Below are 20,078 nucleotides of genomic sequence, written 5' to 3' on the forward strand. Positions count from 1 at the left end.
CTCACCTCACCTCACCTCACCTCACCTCACCTCACCTCACCTCACCTTACCTCATCCTTCCCTGCCCCCCAGGGCTGGAAACTGAGCAGAGGAGAAGCATCTCCTGGTCTGGAACCATCTCCAGTTCCTTTGCCCGGCCCCTCTCATCCCGCAAATGGTGCAATTGGCTGACTGTGCGTCAAACCAAGCCCAAAAGCCAGTGACGCCCTGGGAGCACAGACAGCAGTAGCCTTGGATGCTCCTGGTCCCACATCTACTGCATCAGGATAATACACCAGCTGGAGCACGAGGATAGACCTGGAAAAAGTACACTTGGCACCTTTATTTTCAGCCAATTCATATCATGCTTTGCTCTCCCTTGATCCACCAGAGCTGCAGACAACTGGGGTTTGCTGCCTCTCATGTGCAAGGATGCAGCGAGCTTTTCCCTCCTGCCCTGAGGCTGAGGTTCCACTCTCCTCCCAGCTGCCTCGCTGGGGCAAATCCTCACTGCAATCTGTTCAACCAGTGGGCAATCCTTCCCTGCTGCAAACAGCAGCCCACAAGGCTCCCGGAGATCAGGCGGCATCGCACACCCGCTCGGAGAAGCAGGAGGCACAGGCAGGGGAATACGAGACGTGATTTACTCGGAGACAGCTCTGTGCTTTTGGCAGGACTCGAGGGCATTTGTTTTGAAGCTGTGTTTACATGCCTTTGATCAGACGTGTTTAACTTTTCTGGTGCGTGACAGCAGCAAAACAAGTTTGAGACAAGGATAATGAAACACATTGTACGCCCGTACATGTAAGCGGCTACAACAAGGCTGCACACATCAGCAACTCAAACTGGAGGTGGGGGCGGCAGGGGGTGGGTGCCAAGACGGGGAGATGCATCATGATGATGCCAAACCAGCAAGTTGAAAATGTAAAAAGAAAAAAAAAGCACTAACCCAGCAACAACAGCTCAATCTCAGCTCTTGGAATTGGCCAAGGGAAGTCTGCGCGGAGCTTGGGTGCAGAAGTAAAACTCCATCCAACATTGCAGGGAGCTTTTCCTGAGCAGATAAACTGCTCCCGTTGTGGGTCAGGGGTTGCTCTCAGCAGCACCATAGGGCACCTCAGGTATGGAGCAGCCCCTGCTTTTTCCAACCTCTGAGGTTCATCAGCAACTCTCAAAGTCGAGCGCCATCTTTTAAGAAAAGCCAGCACAAGATCAGAGAGCAAAATAGAAAGGCAGCTTCCAGAGATGCTCCTAAAATAGCTGCTCTCTGAAATGCTATAGGCACACCTGAAATGCTATAGGCACAATTAGCAAGGATGTATCTACATATGTATAGACCAATAACTGGATCATTGAACACCCTGTCATCATTTTAAGCCTTGCAAGGCAGTAAGAACTCTCTCCCAACATCCTAAGGAAAGGCAGAGAGTACTGCCAGTACCTGCCATCCTTTCAGCGTAGGAGAGTGCAGGGTCGTAAACGGGGAAATGTTTCCAGGCACTGCAATGTAAAGAGACCCACGTTGAACTGCGAATGAAGATCCTGGCATGGGGCAAAGCATCAGTACAGGGCTGCTCCTACAGAGCAGTTTGGATAAAATAAAGCTATTTTTGAGCTTAAAAGAGACATGGCGGAGTGTGGATGATCCAGCCCTCTGCTAAAGAGCGAACCCAAGCATCTTATCCCTAGTGGTATGCTTAATTTACTAATGCAGAATACCAGCAGAGAGACTTTATAACACAGTCCCATGCTGACCATGCTCTGGGATGAGAGATGCCACCATCTCTTTGTGCTTAGCGCAGCAGATGAGCAGAGATGTTGGCACAAGAGGTTTCCTAATGGCATGCCACCTCACTACACAACCTGTCAAGCCAATGCAGGCTTAAGCAGTGGATCTTAGTTGGCAATAGTGGGGGAAGTGAATACTCAGCTGTGATAAATATTTAACGTGCTTTTAGTCCTGAAGAAGTGTAGCACTGAGGCCATCATCCTGTAAGTGAAAACCAAGGCTGATTAATGGGGAAGGTACTCCCATTTATGGGAGGTTAGGATCAATCCCAATTCTCAGCTATTTGTTGAATCTTTAATGCTCTTTTTCGATAGCAGAGTTCCTTGGTGAAGGGCAGCATCCTAATAAGGCTGCTTTAACAGCAGGGATGTTAAAGGGAGTATAAATAAAAGACCCTTTTAAAAATAAACAATGAGGTAAAAAAGGAAGGTTTCATGTGGTCACTACTGTGGGCTGGCTTGGAAAAAGCAGTTTTCAAGCCCCCACTCTTCTTTGGAGGCTGGATTTACTTCTTTTGGAGTTTTCTCTGATATCTCAGAACTGAGCCCAGGGTTAACCCTCAGGCCAAAGTTAAGCTGTTGCTCTGGGAGGGAGGGGCAGTCAGTAGCAGTCCAACTGTCCTTGTCTGACCTTTGCACATCCTTCATTCCATGCTGGAAAGGTCTCCACCTTCTTCCACACCTCAGCCCTCTTCTCAGACCCACAGTTTCACCATCTCATGCTCTAATTCTTCTCTGGCCTGAGCAAGGTGCCCCCATACCACCTTCCATCTCACCAGTCACGATTAATCCCCTGCCTCTGTAGTTATATCAGCATCAACCACTCCCATCCTATGCTCTCAAACACTTCTTTCTCCAGAGTGAGTACCCAGGGTGAGCAGGCAGCTTGCACTTACAAGGCATTTGCCATCTCCCATCAAGGAGAGCATCCCCCTTTGTCTCTTTTGGGTTTTCCATCACATCATCTTCCTGTACCCCCATACTCCCATGCTTGCTACCCCCAGTAAATCTCCTTCTGATTTTCTCACCATCCAGTAGGACCAGCCCCGCCTCCTGCAAGCAAAGCTCTCCCTGCACATCTCTGCTCACTAGCCATCCCTCCCTTGCTGGCAAGCAGCATGGAAACAAGACCACAGACATCAGCCTTGTAATGAAGATGAAGAGCCACACAGCCTTGCTGGCCCTCTCCATCTGCCCTCACCTTTCCGGTTGCATTACGCCTTATGTTGTTCCTTGTCTGAAACTGAACATCAGCTCCTTCCTGGCTGTGCTGTTACTCTCACCCCAGCCTTGTGCCGGGGATGTTACAGCATGAAACGGAGGGGAGGAAAAGTGAACTGGGACAGGGGACAGCAAGAGGCAGTGGGGGAGAGAGTGTATTCACAGCAGCAGTGACCAAAGATGCCAGAGCCAAGTGCAGGTTGCCTAGCATGACAGGTGCTGGTGCATCCTTGATGAGCCACTCTGACTCCATCAAAGCATCAGCTGGAACAGATGTGGCTGTCTGAGCTGAGAAAGGGTGCTGGCTTCTCCCTAGAGTGACAACTGGGATGACAAGACAATGTCACCCACAGGCAGAAGGTAAGAACCTCTTTGGCCCCTAAAGCCCTCCCTCCTTCTCCACAATGCAAGGGGACCGACCTTTAACATCCCTTCCCTCCCTCCAGCCCTGCATCTGCTGTGGTGGAACAAAAATGTGGTCCCTTCAAAAATGAGACTGGCCCAAAAGGAGGCAGCATGGCCAGACAATTTTCCTCCAGGGCTGCAAGTGCTGGAAGAATGAGGGAGAGGACTGCAGCCTCTCACAGCTGTACACCATGCCACACACACAAGAGATGTGCACACACAAGGGATGTGCACAAACAGGGGATGTGCACACACAAGGGATGTGCACATCCCCTTCTACTTCCACCACAGACCACTCCTCACTAATCATCCTCCAGGATCATTCAGCATCTTTCCCCCCAGTTGCCATCTCCACTGTAATTGTCTTTCCTTATCCACCACTGTAAACAGGGATAATGAATCAAGATATGAGGTTAAGCCTCTGCTGGAGATTAACCTGCCATTGTCCTCAGTGACAACAGGTGCCAGACATCTGTCCATGCCCTGTGACAGTCCCCAAACACACTTCTCTGTGTTGCCATAAGACTTTCAGGGAGATAATATGAGACATCCTCCTCTGCCCAGCTTTAGCAAGCTGTCCCACGCCTGCCTTGTGCTCCTAGCAAAAAACCCAAGGAAGCAGAAGCATTGTACTGTGTCCCTGCAAGGTGCCAGAGACAGAAGCTGGGATGCAACCTGATGGCATTACAGGAAAAATCAGCACCAAAGAACCAGCCAGGCCCTCAGGTGGACAGTTATACCCGATGCCCCCATGGACTCTGAACACCCACCCACTGCCAAGCAGCACAGTCAGATCCACCGCGTGGCAATGCCAAGCAGAGGAAGGATGCTCTCATCCCAGGGAAGGCACAACCAAGCCTAGGCTGCAGCCAAACTGCCCAGGTGCTCTGGCTTCTCGCCCTAAACCAGGATACCCTTTGGCTGAGCCACATGCTTGGGAAGACGATGCCTGTGCAAATGTTAGAGACAGGGCTGCTTTTGTTTACAGGCTGCTGGCAATGGCGCTGCACACCCCACATCCTCCCCTGGCCAGGAGCAAGCTCCAAGAAAGGAAATTACACAAGCCAGAAGGTTTGATGGAATGAACCCATTGGGCGGCTTGAAGATAGCTATTAATGGAGAGCTTTCTCTAATTGCTTTTGTATAATCTGGGGCTGCTAGGCGGAACTGGGTAATAAATGAAATCCAATTACATTTTCTCTCAGTATTTATTTTATTAAGTAGAATTCATCAGCTGATGAAGGGCCCCTCGAGGTAATGGCTCATGACCTAGTGGAAGGCACTTTTTTATTATTATTGTTTTCCCCACTTGGGGAATCAGATAATTCTGTTTCCCAGTAAATCCAGACTGTCCCCCCTGCACCATGGGAAGCACAACAGGTCCCAGGGCAGCACGGATCCCACGGGGACCCACACTGTCCTCCTGAGCAGGATCCCTGCTCTGACTGCTGGAGTCCCAATGAGCACAATGGGCGATTAAGCCCCAGCTTCAGCATGCCAGCCAGAATGGAGACGGATTTACAGCACACAGGTGGTGTGCTCCAGAGGGCTGCAGCAGGAGCCAGTCCCATTGGGAACGCAGCAAGAAGCTATGTCACTCCACGTCTGCTCCCTCTGGTGCTAGCGCTGTTTCCCTAGGATGAGTCTCCTATGCAGGGCTCAGAATGTGGGCTCAGTTTGGGCTCCGGGCTACAACTGACCAGGCTGAGAACACTGTGAACACCAGTAGCTCAGATCCATCACATCCAGCCCCATACTCCAGCACACCCATGAAACCTTGTATCTCTCTGCAACACAGCACCTCAACCACCACCTGCTGGTGGTTTAAACCCAGTTACTGAGGTGTAGACACAGTTGCTGCCATGAAGGCTGCCCATCAAGGTCACCACAAGCACTAGTCCCACATGGAGATGCCTAGCCAAGCCTTGTGCCGCTATTAGCATGCTGGCATCAGCAGGTAAAGCATGTCAGGGATTTCTCATGGTGGCAGCAGTGCAGGGCACTCCAGCTACCAAGCAGGGTTTGCTGGAAGCTGTAGCACTGCAGCAGAAGAGATCCCAGGTCATGGCACAGTGCCTTTCCTGTGGTACGAGAGGCAGCAAAACCCAGCGTGGGTCAGGAGAGGTTGCTCCAGGTGTATCCTTACAAGCTCTAGCCAGCATCCCTCCCTGTGGAGTGGGGATGGCCACCAAGGCACAAGACCCTTCCTCCTCCTCCCTCCACACCAGAAAGCATCAACGGGGCTGGGGTCTGCCAATTAATCACAGGGTCTGGTGCAGCACTGTTGCCCTCTTGCTGGAGCCCACAGCAAGGATTCCTCCAGCACAAGCAGGCAAGATGCCTCGGGGATCTTGCAATCATCTGCTGGGCTTTTCACCATCCCTCTTGCCATCCAGATATTGACTGACGTTCACCCTTGGCTCCCAAACCCAGTGCCGACAGCCGCAGCTCACCCAGCTTTCACTGCCATCTTGTCATACAAACAATTTATCACCCGCCAGTGAGTGCTGTTACAGACAACAGACTCCAGTGCCCATTAATTAACAGGAAATACTGAGAGAGGCATATACACATGCACAAATCTGTCTGAGAGGTTTCCTACAGCATCCACCATGGATGCACCCATGTGCTGCCACAGCAAGCACAGCCTCTGGGAGCCACAGCAGATGTAGCCAGCAGCAGCCAGGCTCAAAACAAAGAAAAAGCAGCATTATGAGGAGGAAAACCAGCTATGAAGGCAATAGAGTAGCATGGTTTTATTCCTGAATAGTAAGAAACTACTCAGCTTAAGGGATTATAAAAAAGGTGGTGAATTGAGAACGGGGAGCAAGCAAGCCATGTCCCAGCTGCTGAGAGTCTGGGGTGAAGGTGACACCACAGACACCTCCAAAGGGCTTGCACAGCCTTTTGCAGCAGGAGCAGCTAATGTTTTGCCTACCCTTTCACTAGGGATGTGGTGTTCTCGGCTGCTGCACCCTGCTTCCAAGCCTTCCAAGGCTCCATCCAGGCAGGATAAGCCCAGTTCCCCATCAGGGCAGCAAACCCAGCAGCCTTACACATCCCAGACCACAGCTCAGCAGCACTGAATGAATGCCTGCCAGAGCCTGAGTCCTCATGCTGCTGGGCCAACTAAAAATAAATGAGGTGTGGGATCACAGAGAGTCAGCGCCAGGTTTTAGAAGTGCTGTGTGTTGCTGGTTTTGCTGCAGAGGATAAGGAAAAAGGTTTTCAGAGGGCAAGGAAAAAGTGTTTCAGAGGAATCTTCTGAAACTTGTCTGGCTTTTTGATTTGGGAAGAAAACCTAAAACCAGTTGGAAAGGAGATCTAAACATCGTGTCAGAATCCAGCTCTTCATCTTTTTCACAAGTGGGCTTTCACTTTTTTCTGTGAGGCTATTTCCCAAGCACAACACAGAAACACAAGCTATTTGCGTTGATCCAAAACTACTTTTCACCAAATAAGTCATTCATCTGAAATCTTTCTCCCCAGCTCTGCTGCAGGAGAATCTCTCTGCTCACGGGAGACCACGATTTATGCTTAAATGAGCATTTGTGACTAACAGGTTAGATTCATAGTGAAATGCATCATCAATAAATCAGTCAATCACTTCTGCCCTCAGCTCAGGGCTGAAGTCTGGAGTAACTACTCAGCACTTTTGTCAACCTTTACTCCAGCAAAGTCTGGGTAAGAGACCTCAGGATTTAGCCTATTGATTGCTTACTATTGTTTGTGATGCCCTGCATGCTTTAGACATGCTCCCTTCAGGCAAGATTAAATACCTGGCTTGTGGCATTGGGATTCAAGGGAAATTATCTTTTACAAGCACGGGAACAGACAAGTCAAATTGCCCTGTGCAATGGTCCATATTGTGGTGCAAAGGTGCCCCTGAATCCCCTTGGTGCTGCCATCGAGTTGGGCACATGGGCAGTGCTGACTCTCCCTGGGGCTGGCGTGTTGAGCCCCACGGCTGTAGCACATTTCTGCAAGTTAAATGCAATTTTGGCTGTGGCTCCGGAGCCTCTGAGGCTCTCAGCTCCTCCGGTAGTGTTTTGTTGCAAGAATAATAGAGTGACAGCTCCCTGGCAGCTTTGAGTAGCATCCCCAGCTCAAAGGCACCCTTAATACCTCTGCCAAAGTCCAGCCTCTTGGTTTTTACATTTGTTTGAAGTTAAGCGGATCTAACTTGGGTGAGTGGACGCAGACAGTGTTGCTCAACCAAAGCCAAAGAACATCTCGGACACTCCTCTGCCCAAGGGCTGGCGCTTGTCCCCCACACACCATCAAGGATATTGAATGTATTAATACAGAAAGACGTAAGTGACCATCCTGCCCCACCAAAGGGCAAGCCTGGGATATGTGCACCCTCCACAAGCATAAAGCAAGGAAATACAGCAACCATTTGCAGGGCAGAATACCTCTTAATAACCCTCTGCACACTGCCTCCTACCAGGAACCCCTACCATGGGCTGGACTTTTTTAGGGATCAAGGTTTCTTGGAAGGAAGATAAAGTCTTGCTTTCTAAGGATGCTTCTCACTGCTGACACCACCCTGAATACAGGGAAAAAAAAACCTCAACAACTAAAAATCTGCAATTTCTACAGGAAAAAAAGAAAAAAAAGCAGCCTGCAGAAGGACCTGGCAATTTAGGTCAGGAGGGGAGAGGGGGAGGGGAAAGGAATTTAAAAACCCGGGATTTACAGAATCCCAACCCAGACCACCAGCTGCTCTCCGAACCCCATGTCATGCCCATGTACCATGGCATACTGATTCCCAGGTTTCACCCACATATCCCACTGTAAGGCAAACTGATTTCTGATGCTTGTCCCGCCTTCTTTTATTTCTGCCAGACCTCCCCCTCTCCTCTGGGTACTTTTCCTGCTGCCGTTTGTTCCTGTCCTTTACAGCTCTGCCTGCTGTCACTCACATAACCTTGCCTGTTTGGTAATTTGTGGCAATAAAGTGTCACTGTGGGGAAAAAATACAGCATCGCAGCAGCATATAAATCTCTGATCCATAAACTGTGCTGCTCCCCACCTGCATGCCCCTCCTTTTAGATGTAAAGTGCAACGATTTGGGGCAAGAGGAAGAAAAAAGAGCCAGTAATATGTGATCTTACTGAAGGGCAGCGCTGAGGTGTCCTCATTGGGGGCTATAATGAGTGCTGAGGGACTGGTGTGTGCTGTAAATTGCCCTGGAGACATAAGCCTCAGTGGAGGCTTCCTGGAGCTATCCAGGACTTGAAAAGGGTAATCTTAAAGGGGGAAATAATACATTAAACATTGCTAAGGAGTGCTGTCTACCTCCTCTTTGAACAGCCTCACTGGTGCTGAGCACACAACCCTGGGAGTGCCATGGCCATAGAAGGGATCCAGGTGTGTGCAGCTGAGCCCCTCCCTCCTCTTCCCACCTAGATGTGGGATCCTGTCCATCTGCATCACAGCTGAACAGCTCCTCCAGTAGATTCCCAATTCCAAGCACTCTCCCTGGGCATTAAGGGGGACTACAAGGAAGTAGGTCTGGAATTTTCCCTTCCATCTCGTGCAGCAGGTGCCCACTTTACACACCTATGCCCTCCACCAGGCTGAAAATAGTTCCCCATGGCTCAGAGCCAGGATTCAGTGGGGCAGGTCCCACCCCAGGCAAATGCACCTCATGTTTGTGGCCCCATGTTTTCCTGCTTTACTGTGCAGAGTACCAGGCATCCACCGCCAAGGCCGTGCAGGAGCCATGAGACCCACAGCATCTCTGACACCCTCTGAAATGGCTTTAGAGGAGTTCAGCCCTTCTTGCTGACGGTTATTTCTTTGACCTGGAATACACAGCTTGCCTCCATCAGACCCCTCCTCCACTGAATTATCATCTTGGTCGCACTGTAGAGCAGCATCCTGGGCCAGCTGTAAAATGTCACCTCCAACACTACTGCAGCACTCTCCCAACCCCAGCTGCTGTGCCAGACCCAGCAGAGTGTCCCACTCACTCTCCCCTGGTTCTTGGCACATTGGGGTCTCATCCACCATCCGTCACATGGAACAGCAGGGAGACTTGCATTAAAGCCTTCTCCTGACACCGACATCTTTCTTGACATCTGTGGCTCACCTGAGCAGCTAAGCAACACTCCTGTGAATATAAACAAGCAGGAGGGAAAGTGCATTCACTAGACAGATAGCTTGGTAAAGTGTCATCACCCACTGAAAGCCCATATGTGGTTTTGTAGCAAAGGTATTTGCTTCCTGTCTTGCCCACTCATCAGAGGAATATACGAGCAGAACTGAGCAGACTAAAACCAAGCGGAGAGCAAATGGTGCTTGGAGGGCTGCGCAGGAGCCGTGCAGGCAAACACATTATGGACACCCTGAGGAAGAGAAAGCTCCTTTCTCCCAGCCTTGGGAATGGCACACAGCCAGGATCCATCACGCACCTATCCTGCACCTGATCAAGGCAATGTGTTACATCAATTAAAAAAGTCAGGTCTTGGTCCCCAAACCTGCCCATGGTTGACAACTTCCCTCTTGGAGCCACAATTCACAGAGGCCTCAAAAGAAGCACTTACTGTGAAACTCTCCAGCTCATTGCTGTGGTTTGGTGCTGGGCTTGGACATAGGAACACTCACTCTGTGCCAGCACAGGTCCTGCCAGCTGCCTGCCCAAGCCGCAAAGGGATCAGCAGCAGGCAGCACATCACGCAGCACTTGAACCACATCAAGACATTGCCCTTAGTTTTGGACCCCCGAAAGGAGTCCCAGTGTTAATTAACTAAAGAAAATTCAGCCATGGCCACTGAAATGTCTGGGGAAGCTGTTGAGGAGACTGAGCCAGGCTTTTCGCAGCAGCCCATAGCAAGAAGGTAAGTGGCAGTGGGCACAGCTGAAAGGTTCCCACTGGATGCTAGGAGATGCTTTTCCCTCCTTTTTCTACAGTCAGAACCAAGAGAAAACCAGCATAGCACCTCTAACAACAACACTCAAGGCTAAGCAAGAATGAAGCCTCTGCCCTTCTCCCATTCCCAAATTCATAACTATTGTGACAGAACAAGGTATCCCAGGAGATGGAGGATGCCCATGCTTAAGCCATGAACCCCCAGCTCAACAGCCACACTGTTTTGATGTGGCAGTTCTGCTTTGAAGCTCCAAGGGCTCTGTAGGTCTATGCAGATGCAAGAACAAGATGAGGGATTGTTGACCTTATCTGAGTCGCCAGCTCCAGGAAAAGACCTCTCAGCCACTTCATTCTTACTATCTAAAGATTAGGTCCCTACCTGGAGGAAGGACAAAGCCCACCTAGAAGCTGTACTGCTTGGGGCTGTGTCTGGAGGGGACACACCTCAGACACCTTCAGATCCAAACACTGCTAAACAAAAACTGCATTATCGAGTGACAGCAGTGGAGCTTTGGCATGACATCTGTCCATCTATAAATAGAGCTCAACTGTGTGTCCTTATCACAGGGCTTTGATGTGTTTGGGGAGGATATTTTCTTCCCCTTCACCACCAAGTCCCAGGCAGCACAGATAATGGGCTTGAATCGATCCAGCTCAAGTATTACTAAACTTCCTACCACTGTGGCAGCATGCCAGCATCAAATAGGACAAGAGAACATGTGTCTGTTCAGAGCCAACCACAAGGAGCAGGCAGAATATTGCTTTAGGCTTAAAAAAAAAAAAAAAGAAAAGCTGCTTTTTTGCAGATCTGTAGATCAATCTACAATGTATTTGTATTTTAGAGGTTTAAGAAAGTCAATAGAAACAAGATATATCATAGCTGCACAAGAAGCCGAGAAGCTATATTTCTATTTATGCTGCTACTGGCACTCCAGCCACTGGTTCGATGTCCTGCTGCTTCTCCAGCTGGAAAGTCGAGGGAAGGGACTCCCTCCACTGCTGCAGCTCAACACTTGGTTTTGCCAGGACAACTCAGCCCCATGGGGCTGGTTGGGTTCTGATATACCTGAAGTGTGTCATCACTGCACCTTGTGCCCTGCGGGCAGCAGGAGGGCAGCAGGAGGACACAGGGACCACTGGCAGTGGCCAGGCTGACTTCCCACAAAGTGTAGCTTGTCTCCTTAGGCCTGTCCGCACAGGCTCAGCACACAAACTGGCTCAAGTCTCTGGGGATTCTCCCAGCAGTGCTGAGACAATCCCTTGGGATTTGTTTCTCAAGCTGGTGCTGCTGCAGAACTGCAGCGGCCTGACCTCTACCAACTCATCCCCAGGGACGGGAGAAGTTGGTTCCCTCCTGCAGACACATCTGCCATGTGCCCACCATTCCTCTTGCACCATCATGACATGACTTGGGAGATGCCTTGCACAGACCCCTTTGGCATGCCTCTGGCCCCCTCAGCTCCACTGCAGGGCACTACAAAGCATATTCAGGATTTTTTTCTCCCTTTTTTATTATGGTGAGTCACGTAGCATGCCTTATCAAACCAGACCTGAATCACATCTGCCTCTCCCCAGATCCCATGTAATATGTCAGCCATTAAATGTGCAGTTATCCCACATCTACAAATCCATGAGAGGTTCTTGTCCTCTCATGGGCAGGAGTGCTCACATCCCTGTGGTGGAGCCTGTCCTAATGAGCCACCAGAAAGTGGATCCCACTGCAACTGGCCACATTCATTTCCCAGCCTCCATAAGGCACAAACCCCCATTTCCTGGCTTCCACCCTCTGCCCCAGAGGGTGAAGAATAAAGTGTGCATCTGGATTGGAAAGAGTTGGCTGTACACCGTTGGTCAACAGGAAGAAGTCCCCGGGCTGTGGGATGCCCAGCTCCAGACATCCTTCTGCCCCAGAGCCCATCCAGGCATGGGAAAACAGGTCAGCCTGCAACACAGGAAGCAGAAACCAGCTTTCTACCCTTCCTACACAGCTAAAACTTGTGCAAACGCCTGCCACACGTCCCACCAAACCCTTTGGGAGAGGAAGCCAGTGATGCAGGGCAGGGATCGGCAGCTGACGCACCAACGCTGGCAGGAATACCAGCCTGCTGATGCTTCTCCAACCCCTTCCCACCTCTCTGCCAGGCTCAAGCTCCTCTAGCAGCACATCATCTGGGCTGGGCTCTTACTCCTTCACTGCCACGCACAAGCAGGCATCAGGGGATGTATCATTCCACAAATCCGGGGAAGAAACAAGCAGCATTAACTGGTAGCACGTGTGTATGGGGACCCCTCAAACCCTTTTTTCCCTTGCTCCCATCTGCTCTGCTCTGGGCCACTAAATCCAATTCAGCAGCGCTCAGTGCTTGTACCAAAGCTGCGACACATTTGTCAGATCCCTGACTAGACCCATGGCTAATTTTACAATGCTAATTTATCTCACCATATTATATCGCTTTCATTTCATCCCCCCAGGATCCCATTACTGCCAGTGTACCTCGTAGCCAGCATGTAACAGTAATTGGTATTATTAGCAACGTACCCTGCTCGAGCTGCTCTATTTGCAGAGCTGCAAGGAGTCCCGTGGGTAGGCTGATCTACCTCGAGGATGCGGAGGGAAGGAGTCCTTGTTCCATGCCACTCCACGGATGCCACCAAGGAGCAATGCCAACGGCAGGGTTTTGCTACTGTAGAGCATCTCTGCATGCCAGACCCCATCCCACTCCCCATTGTGACTCCATCACGTGTTGCCCACCACTGGGTTCCTTACCCCTGACCTTTTACCTCCAGGGCAAACAATCACCTGTACACACAGGGAGCATTTCTGTCCTTGCTTGTGGCTCAAAGTATAAAGGACTCTGCTTATCCAGGGTTAAAGGGGCTGCAAAACAACTCTGGGAAGGATGATGCAGGGGTAGAGGGCAGGGGAGCTGCACCAGGAAAATTCATCATTCATGCTATTTTGGCCAACAGTTTCTCCTCTTTGGTGTAAGCTATTGCTTTCTAGGATCAACATAATTAAAGGCATGCAGTTTTAGCTAAGTGAGAGGCTGCACTAGTCAAACAGTGACAATTCCCACTTAAGATGTCCTTGTCTGGCATTTAGAGACTTGTTAAATTTTAATTCATCATTTTAATTTCTCAGGCACAGCACCAGCAAGCACTGGGCTTCCCCAGCACAGCTCTGCAGGGTCTGCGTCCCTGAGTGTGGCAGCTCTATCCCGAGGCCCCTTCCCTGCTCCACCATGGCTCAGAGAACATGATCCCAAACCCCTCCTCAAACGGCACTGTGTTACCACAGCCCCATACTGAGCACATGCAACAGGTGTCAGAGGTGGGGCAGCCTCTTGCCCACAGCTGCTGCTGGTGGGGGTCTCCTAGGGGGATGCACTCCTTTTCAAGCAAAGCCCATGCACCTCATCTCTGATGCTGCAGCCTGCCAGGGCAGGAGAGCAAAAAAACCATCAAGCAGACCTGAGAGCTCCAAGCTGTGCTTGGCTGCAAGAGGTGACACCTCACCTCCCACCACAAAGCTGGGCTGGGTGACACTTACCTGCTCCAGAGTGGCTCAGCCACGACACAGGACCCCTGCTACTGTGGTTAGACTGTGGATCTCTGAGTTGCCCAAAGGGCTTTCAACTGGGAGAGCTCTTTATGGAGAAGTTGTTCATGGGCAGCCCATAACACAGGCATTTTCCAGGCTGTTCATCCACACCTGCCCCTCCACATCCTAAATAACCGCTCTCAGCATCTGCCCTCTTTACACAACAGCCAAAAGGCTGCTCACATGCCAGAGCCACGAGCAGCCTTTTGTCACACCTCAATAAACACCATCCTCGCCAGAAGACATGTCCTGCAGTCCCAGAGAGCACACCAACTCAGGACAAGTTGGGTGAGCAAGATTTTTAACCCACCTCTTACCTCTCCACCAGTCCAGAGTCCTTGGGGCGTCCCCAATTTCTCATAAACGTCTGGGGGATTCTTCTGGCTGCTTGACCAATCCTCACCGCTCAGATCTGGGATTTTCTTCAACAAAACAGAAGAGACAACCTGTCAGGTTACCTGGTGAAGCTCTGCCACTGCTTCACGTTCAGGAAACAACCAAGGTGGGAGAGCATCTGGTTCCCAGCCCTGACAGCTGGGGGTAACCGGTGCAAACACGAAGCTAGTTAGAATAAGAGCCCTCCCACAAGAGCGTCACAGTCCAGCCCCAAAGCACGTATTTGCTTAATTATTTCGATTCAGAGACATGAAATGGGAGAGGGAGAAAAAAACCCCTGCAGCTTGGGGCATCTCTGATCTTCTTTAAAGACAGACAGCAATGCTCCCCAGACAGAACAGCACAGCAGCACCACACTGTCAGCCCAGCACCAAGGCATTCGCCCACAAGGTCTTGTGCTGCCTGAGCCCTAATCCTGAAAAGCCTCACACACGTGTTAAACGGTGCAGGGAGAGGCCACTCCGGCTGAACCTGGGAGTGTGAAGAGGAAAGCATGCCTGTACGGCTTTGCAGCACAGACACCAAGGACTGGAAAGAGGAGGAGGACTTTCTGTGCTACATCTGACATGCTGCCTGGTGAGATGGAGTCACAGGCATTAGTGTAACCAGTGGTACCCTCCCTTACAGCAGGAAATACGCTTTTTGTGTTAGACAAACAATTATCAGTCAAGATCTGTGCTCATTATCCAGCTCTTGTGGCTGAGGTTGTGTTGCTCCCCCTGCTTCTTTTTAAATGCTTTGAAGAGGAAGAAAAAAAAAATGTCTTATGGCTCTGCATTATTAAAAATCAAAAATAGGAGCCAAAATCCACTGGCAAGACAAAGTCTGGGAGTCACTCCTGCAGAGATTCTTTCCCAAGGGTGACAGTGACTCCAAGTCTGGAACACCACCGGCTTTAATTAGCACCCAACCCTCAGCTGAGGAGCTTTGCCAGAGTTCCTCCCAGGACCTCATGCAAAGCCTGGGGAAGCCAATGGGAGGATGCTATGGAAACCCAAACTACAACCCCTATCTACCCCCTGCCTGGCTACAAAACCTAAATAAATAAATGTCCCCCCCTGAAACTCCACTGGGCGCCTGATGGCGAAACCCTCATTTGCAAAGTGCTTGGAAATAATTACAAAATCTTCCCAGAGTTTACAAGGAGGGAAGTGGACTGTTTGTCATGCCGGCAGCCACGGTGTGCCACAATTTATCATGCTTGTCAGGTGTCAGCCACCAAGAAATTTAACTCCAGCTGCCCCAAGCCCAGCACCCGCAATACCCCATCACTCAAAAGCTGCTCTGCCAAGCACCCCAGAGCTGAGGAGTGACTGGCAAGGAGGGGAGAGGGCTGCTCCCCACCAAGCCTCCTCTCACTCTGCAATGCCAATGTAAATCTTTGGTTGTTTTTTTGAAATGTTTTTGGTTGCAGGTGTTGGGTTTTTTCCCTACCCACAGATGAAGTGGAACAAAGGAGACCAGGCTACAGCAAGAGATGAGGCTCGTTTGTCATTACCTGCCAGAGACCCTCCTGGGCTCTAATTCCAGCTTGGCGGGGACCTGAGAAGAGAGACTGGGCTTAGCCCTGAGTAACCTCAGGGAGGGAGTGCATTATGATGGGTACAAAGTGCAAAATCCCAGTGCCCTTTCTGAGAGACATCTCTGAAACCTATGCAAAAGGACTGTCATCCCCTGCCACCTCTGTGCCCTGTGCTGATCAGATAAGCCAGCCCTGCCACAGGTCTAGCAGCCCAGCTTTCCACATGGAAGTCAAAGCACACCTTGCTTTTTGAGTACTCCAAATTGAGGTCAAACTGGGTTTTGGAGGAACTCGGCATGTCCAAACCAGGTCAACAGCTGAAGGACCTGATTTGGGGCATGAGTTATTGCTGAGCCAGAGGGAAGATGTGTGCTTCCCCATAATCAAGGGACAGTCTTCATCATGGCTCAGGTGGGCTCACATAAGGAGCAAATGTCATCAGCCGCAGAGCAGGGACAAGTCCTGGGTCAGGTCCCTGTAGGAGGGCTTGCATCACTGCTGAGCTGACCCTGCATCACCAGGACTTGAGCTCTCAGCAATGCCATGGTCAGGGCACTTCATCAATGTGACACTTGCTTTATAGGGCCAGTCTGGGCTGCCCCACTGAAATACTCCTGTTTTGGCCATTTCTGTAGCAACAAGCTGACTTAAGAGGAACCTGCCTGCAAAAGCACTAACTTTTTAAATGGGTCCTTGCAAAATCCTGGAGGAAGCCCAGCACCCATGGCATACTAGCATGTCCCACATGATGCATCTGCATGGCACAGCAAGGGCTAGTGGAACCCACTGAACCACTTGCTTAAAAGAAAAAAAATCCAAACACACAGCATTTGCCAAAAAATCTTTCTCTCCAACACAAACTGGGGCTACGTTGATCGTGGATCCATGGATTTTACTTGCACCAGCAGAAGGGGCCCAACATTTCCCAGCAGCAAGGCATCCCGTGCATGAGCTGGGGGGCACAGGTTTTGCAGTGCTGTGTGCTCGAGGCAGCGCAGTTCGGGCTGTGGGGAGCTCCCTGCACACGCTGTGTGTGACACACCCACAAACGCACCCGCACAGTTCAGAGCCTTGCGACTTGGCGTGGGGAAGGTGGATTTCTGTGGCGTCAGCAGCAAGCAGATCCCTGACGCCTGGCTCAAAACCTTCCCCAAAACTATCAGGCCCAGTCTCACAGCACAAAGACACTGGAATTTCTTCAGCACAAATGCAAGAATTTTTCTGCTGGTTGTTTGGTTTTTTTTTAAATTTTATTTTTAACTGTGGATAAACTAATGCCTTCCCCCCCACACCCCAACACTGTTCTGAAGGCAGCTTAAAACTCTTTGCTAAAATTTTCCAAAAAAATTCAGCCGGAGGCACAGACATGTGAAGTTTCAGTCCAAATGGTTAAAGGCTGGCATAGTTTCAAGCAACTGAAGACAGGGGCTTATAATCAGAAGTGTCAGGCAGCCTTAATTATATTATTTCCTGAAGGAAATAGTTTTCCCTGCCGAAGTCCAGGAGTTATTAAAAAAAGTTGACCTCACTGGAACCAATCAAGATGGAGACAAGAAGCCTGTGGTGGATTCTTAAGGCAGGCATGTTCATGCATCTGTATTTTCAGGGGTCCAGGATTTTAGGGCAGGTGTTCCCAGACAAGCCTGGCTTTGCGACAGCTGAGAGCCAGGACCCAGGATGCAGAGCCCCCTCCCATCCATCCTCATGGAGTGCCCTGGGCAGGGGCACTTGGGAGCCCCATGCACCTGGGGAGGGGGGTTGCCTGTGCCCAGATCAATTGCCTCGCTGAGGCGAGCGAGGAAAAACAGCCGGATGCTTTGTAGCTGTCAGGAGCACACAGGCTTTTTGTCCATGTCTTCCTCTGTGCCCATAAATAAAAGTGACAGCAACTTTATTTAGGACTTCTTCCAGTTAAGAGGGGATGGAAGAAATGTGAAAAATGAAACTGTAGCTCGGCAGAGGGGGAAGGTCCTGAAGGCACAGCTCAGGCTGTGCCACTGCTGCAGCAGCCTGGGGTGGTGGCAGCCCTCACTCTCCAAAATCAGCACCTCCTCATGCCCATCAGTGCACTCTTCTCCTCTGCCCTTCCAGGCACAGAAATCCCAATCCCAATCCTACACTGTAGCCCCTGCCTCCACTCCCCCAGTGCTAGATGAGAGGTTCAACCACCTGGAGTGAGTCAGGAGTGGAATAACCATGTCTCCTTTCTTCCTAAAAGTGACTGAAACAACCCCCAAACAACCCAGAGGAGAAAGTCACCTGTTCCCTGCACATATGCAAAGATTGTACTTGTAGCACCAACAGCTGCCCCGAAAGGCAGCTCAGTCCTGTGCAGCTCACCAGCATGGCTGAGCAGGGAGTGCAGCATCTCCACCAGCATCCACTACCACAGAAAGTCCTGTCTATTTTGACTACAACCTCCAAGGTGTATTTTGCACCTGATGAAAGACATCCTTTCTATAAAAAGCATGGGAAGAGACTCAGAGAGCAGGAGAGGAGGGAAGGCTGCTCTGCAAGAGGGCTGAGCAGGCTGCAGACGCAGCCCCAGGCAATGCCCCAGCATGGGAGAGCACAGCCAGGATTTGAGCATCCCAATCTGGTCTCCCCCAGCTCCCTGCAACATCTCCCAGCAGCACAGCACCTCGTGTACCACAACGGTATTGCAACATGCTGATAACACAAGCTCTGTTTCAACCTTCATCCTGCTGCCTCCGGTGCTGAGCCAGAGTTATGCCACAAGCCAAAATCCAGTCCCCACATGGGGGATTGTGCCAGTTCCCAGGTGCTTAGGGGCTTGACTGGAGCTCGTCTGGAGCTGTGCCATGCACTTGCACACAAACACCAACACTCAGGGCAGGTGTAGGAAAAGAACCCCCTCCCATCCCTGGGGATACGCCCACCCCATGCAGAAAGGTTTAGGGTGGAAGTTGTGTGCAGGTCCCCAGGGAGAGAGGCTGCCAGTGACCTCATGGGTTTCTTCCACTGCTGCCCTCTCCACTGCCATGAGTCAGAGATTAATGACAGGCCATTTGTCAGCACCGGTGGCATCATTGCCAATCTCATTTCTGAGCAGACATCTGACCTTGCTTGCCTCCCTGAGACCCGTGTTACCGCATGGCTCCAGCAGCCTCCTGACAGCTCCCAGGGGAAGCAACACAAGGCAGGGAACTGGGCTGTGACAGCATGATCCTGAGTCAGGATGCACAGACAAACACTTCAGCTCAGGAGGATCAGTGTTTGTCAGCTTGTCCCACTGCCCTAGCCTCCTCCCAGCTGGCATCCAAGAAAGGGTCTCTCTTACCAAGCACTGGAGAAGGGACATCTGTGCCTAAAGAGGATGGCATAGACAAAGCAAGCCTTGCCTGAAACTCAGGAAGGAAGGGGGAAGAGGGTGTGGGGGACACATGACCTTTTCCCCAAGCCTGCAGTGTCCTGTGTCTCTGCCCACACTACCCAGCCAGCCAGAGGGATCAGTGTGCAGTTCCAGCTGTGGCACCCAGAGCTTCTCCACAGTCAGCCATGACCCAGACTGAATCTTAACCCAGATCTCACTCAATGAAGAGACCAGATAAAATCCAGACACAGATCCACCCTGCACTCCTGAGCAGAGCTTGTACCCATGTCATGAGGTGTAGATGACCTATGCCACAGGGTCCAGCACTCCTCTGTCCCAAACCAGACCATGTTGTCACTGTACAAGTCCACTGCGTGGCTGTCACTTGGTCACCACACACAGCTCTGGTCCTCACAGAAAGGGAAGAGTGAGACAACAAGAGGCACAGGTGAAGGGGGGAACAAAGCATCTTCTGCATCAGGGCATTCCAAGCACACCAAGGCTTTTCAGCCTGGGGAGAAGGAGGAGGCAGGCCTTAGCAACAGGACCTCAGGCTAGACACACTGTGTTGGCCAGGCCATAATGTCCATGCTGCTTCCTACTAAACAACAGAAAACAAATGATTTCCAGAGGAGCAGGGAAAATTCGAGAACAGGTCTTCTGACAAGTGCTGGTCCTGATGCAAGCTTTACCTCAACACAACCCTCAACCTTAGACAGCCAGATGCATCCCCACCAGGAGGGATGAGACAACCACCAACACAGCTCTTCTTCAGTGCCAAATAAAGCCAATCCCAGCTCTCATACTTTTCAGAAGGAGAACAAATTAAAATGATGTGGGACTGGAAAAGACCCACTTGGTTAAGATGAAGAAATCAGTGCCATTAAACGTCATTAGAATAATATGCCCAGAAAGCTTCATAAAAGGAGATACCATATGATTGAATGCTCTCCAG

The 20,078-nt window shown here is 50.7% G+C and overlaps 1 protein-coding gene across 7 annotated transcripts in view; it reads right to left on the reverse strand.

Moving 5' to 3' along the window:
- The window catches only part of CNTFR (ciliary neurotrophic factor receptor), a 206,537-nt gene that overhangs the window by 134,049 nt on the left and 52,410 nt on the right, over positions 1–20,078 (reverse strand). For 4 of the 7 annotated variants that reach the window (XM_042028688.1, XM_042028691.1, XM_042028692.1 and 1 more), the window contains one exon: positions 14,189–14,293. The exons of 2 other annotated variants lie outside the window; for them this stretch is intronic. In XM_042028688.1, the coding sequence (XP_041884622.1) occupies positions 14,189–14,293 (105 nt within the window). Of the gene's footprint in view, positions 1–14,181; positions 14,294–20,078 lie in introns of all 7 variants that reach the window. One more of the 7 variants, XM_042028694.1, reaches the window with a different exon arrangement.

This window comes from Corvus kubaryi, unplaced genomic scaffold (assembly GCF_017639235.1).
Source record: "Corvus kubaryi isolate FWS band 111438036 unplaced genomic scaffold, C.kubaryi_AGA036_p1.0 37308, whole genome shotgun sequence".
NCBI lineage: Eukaryota > Metazoa > Chordata > Aves > Passeriformes > Corvidae > Corvus > Corvus kubaryi.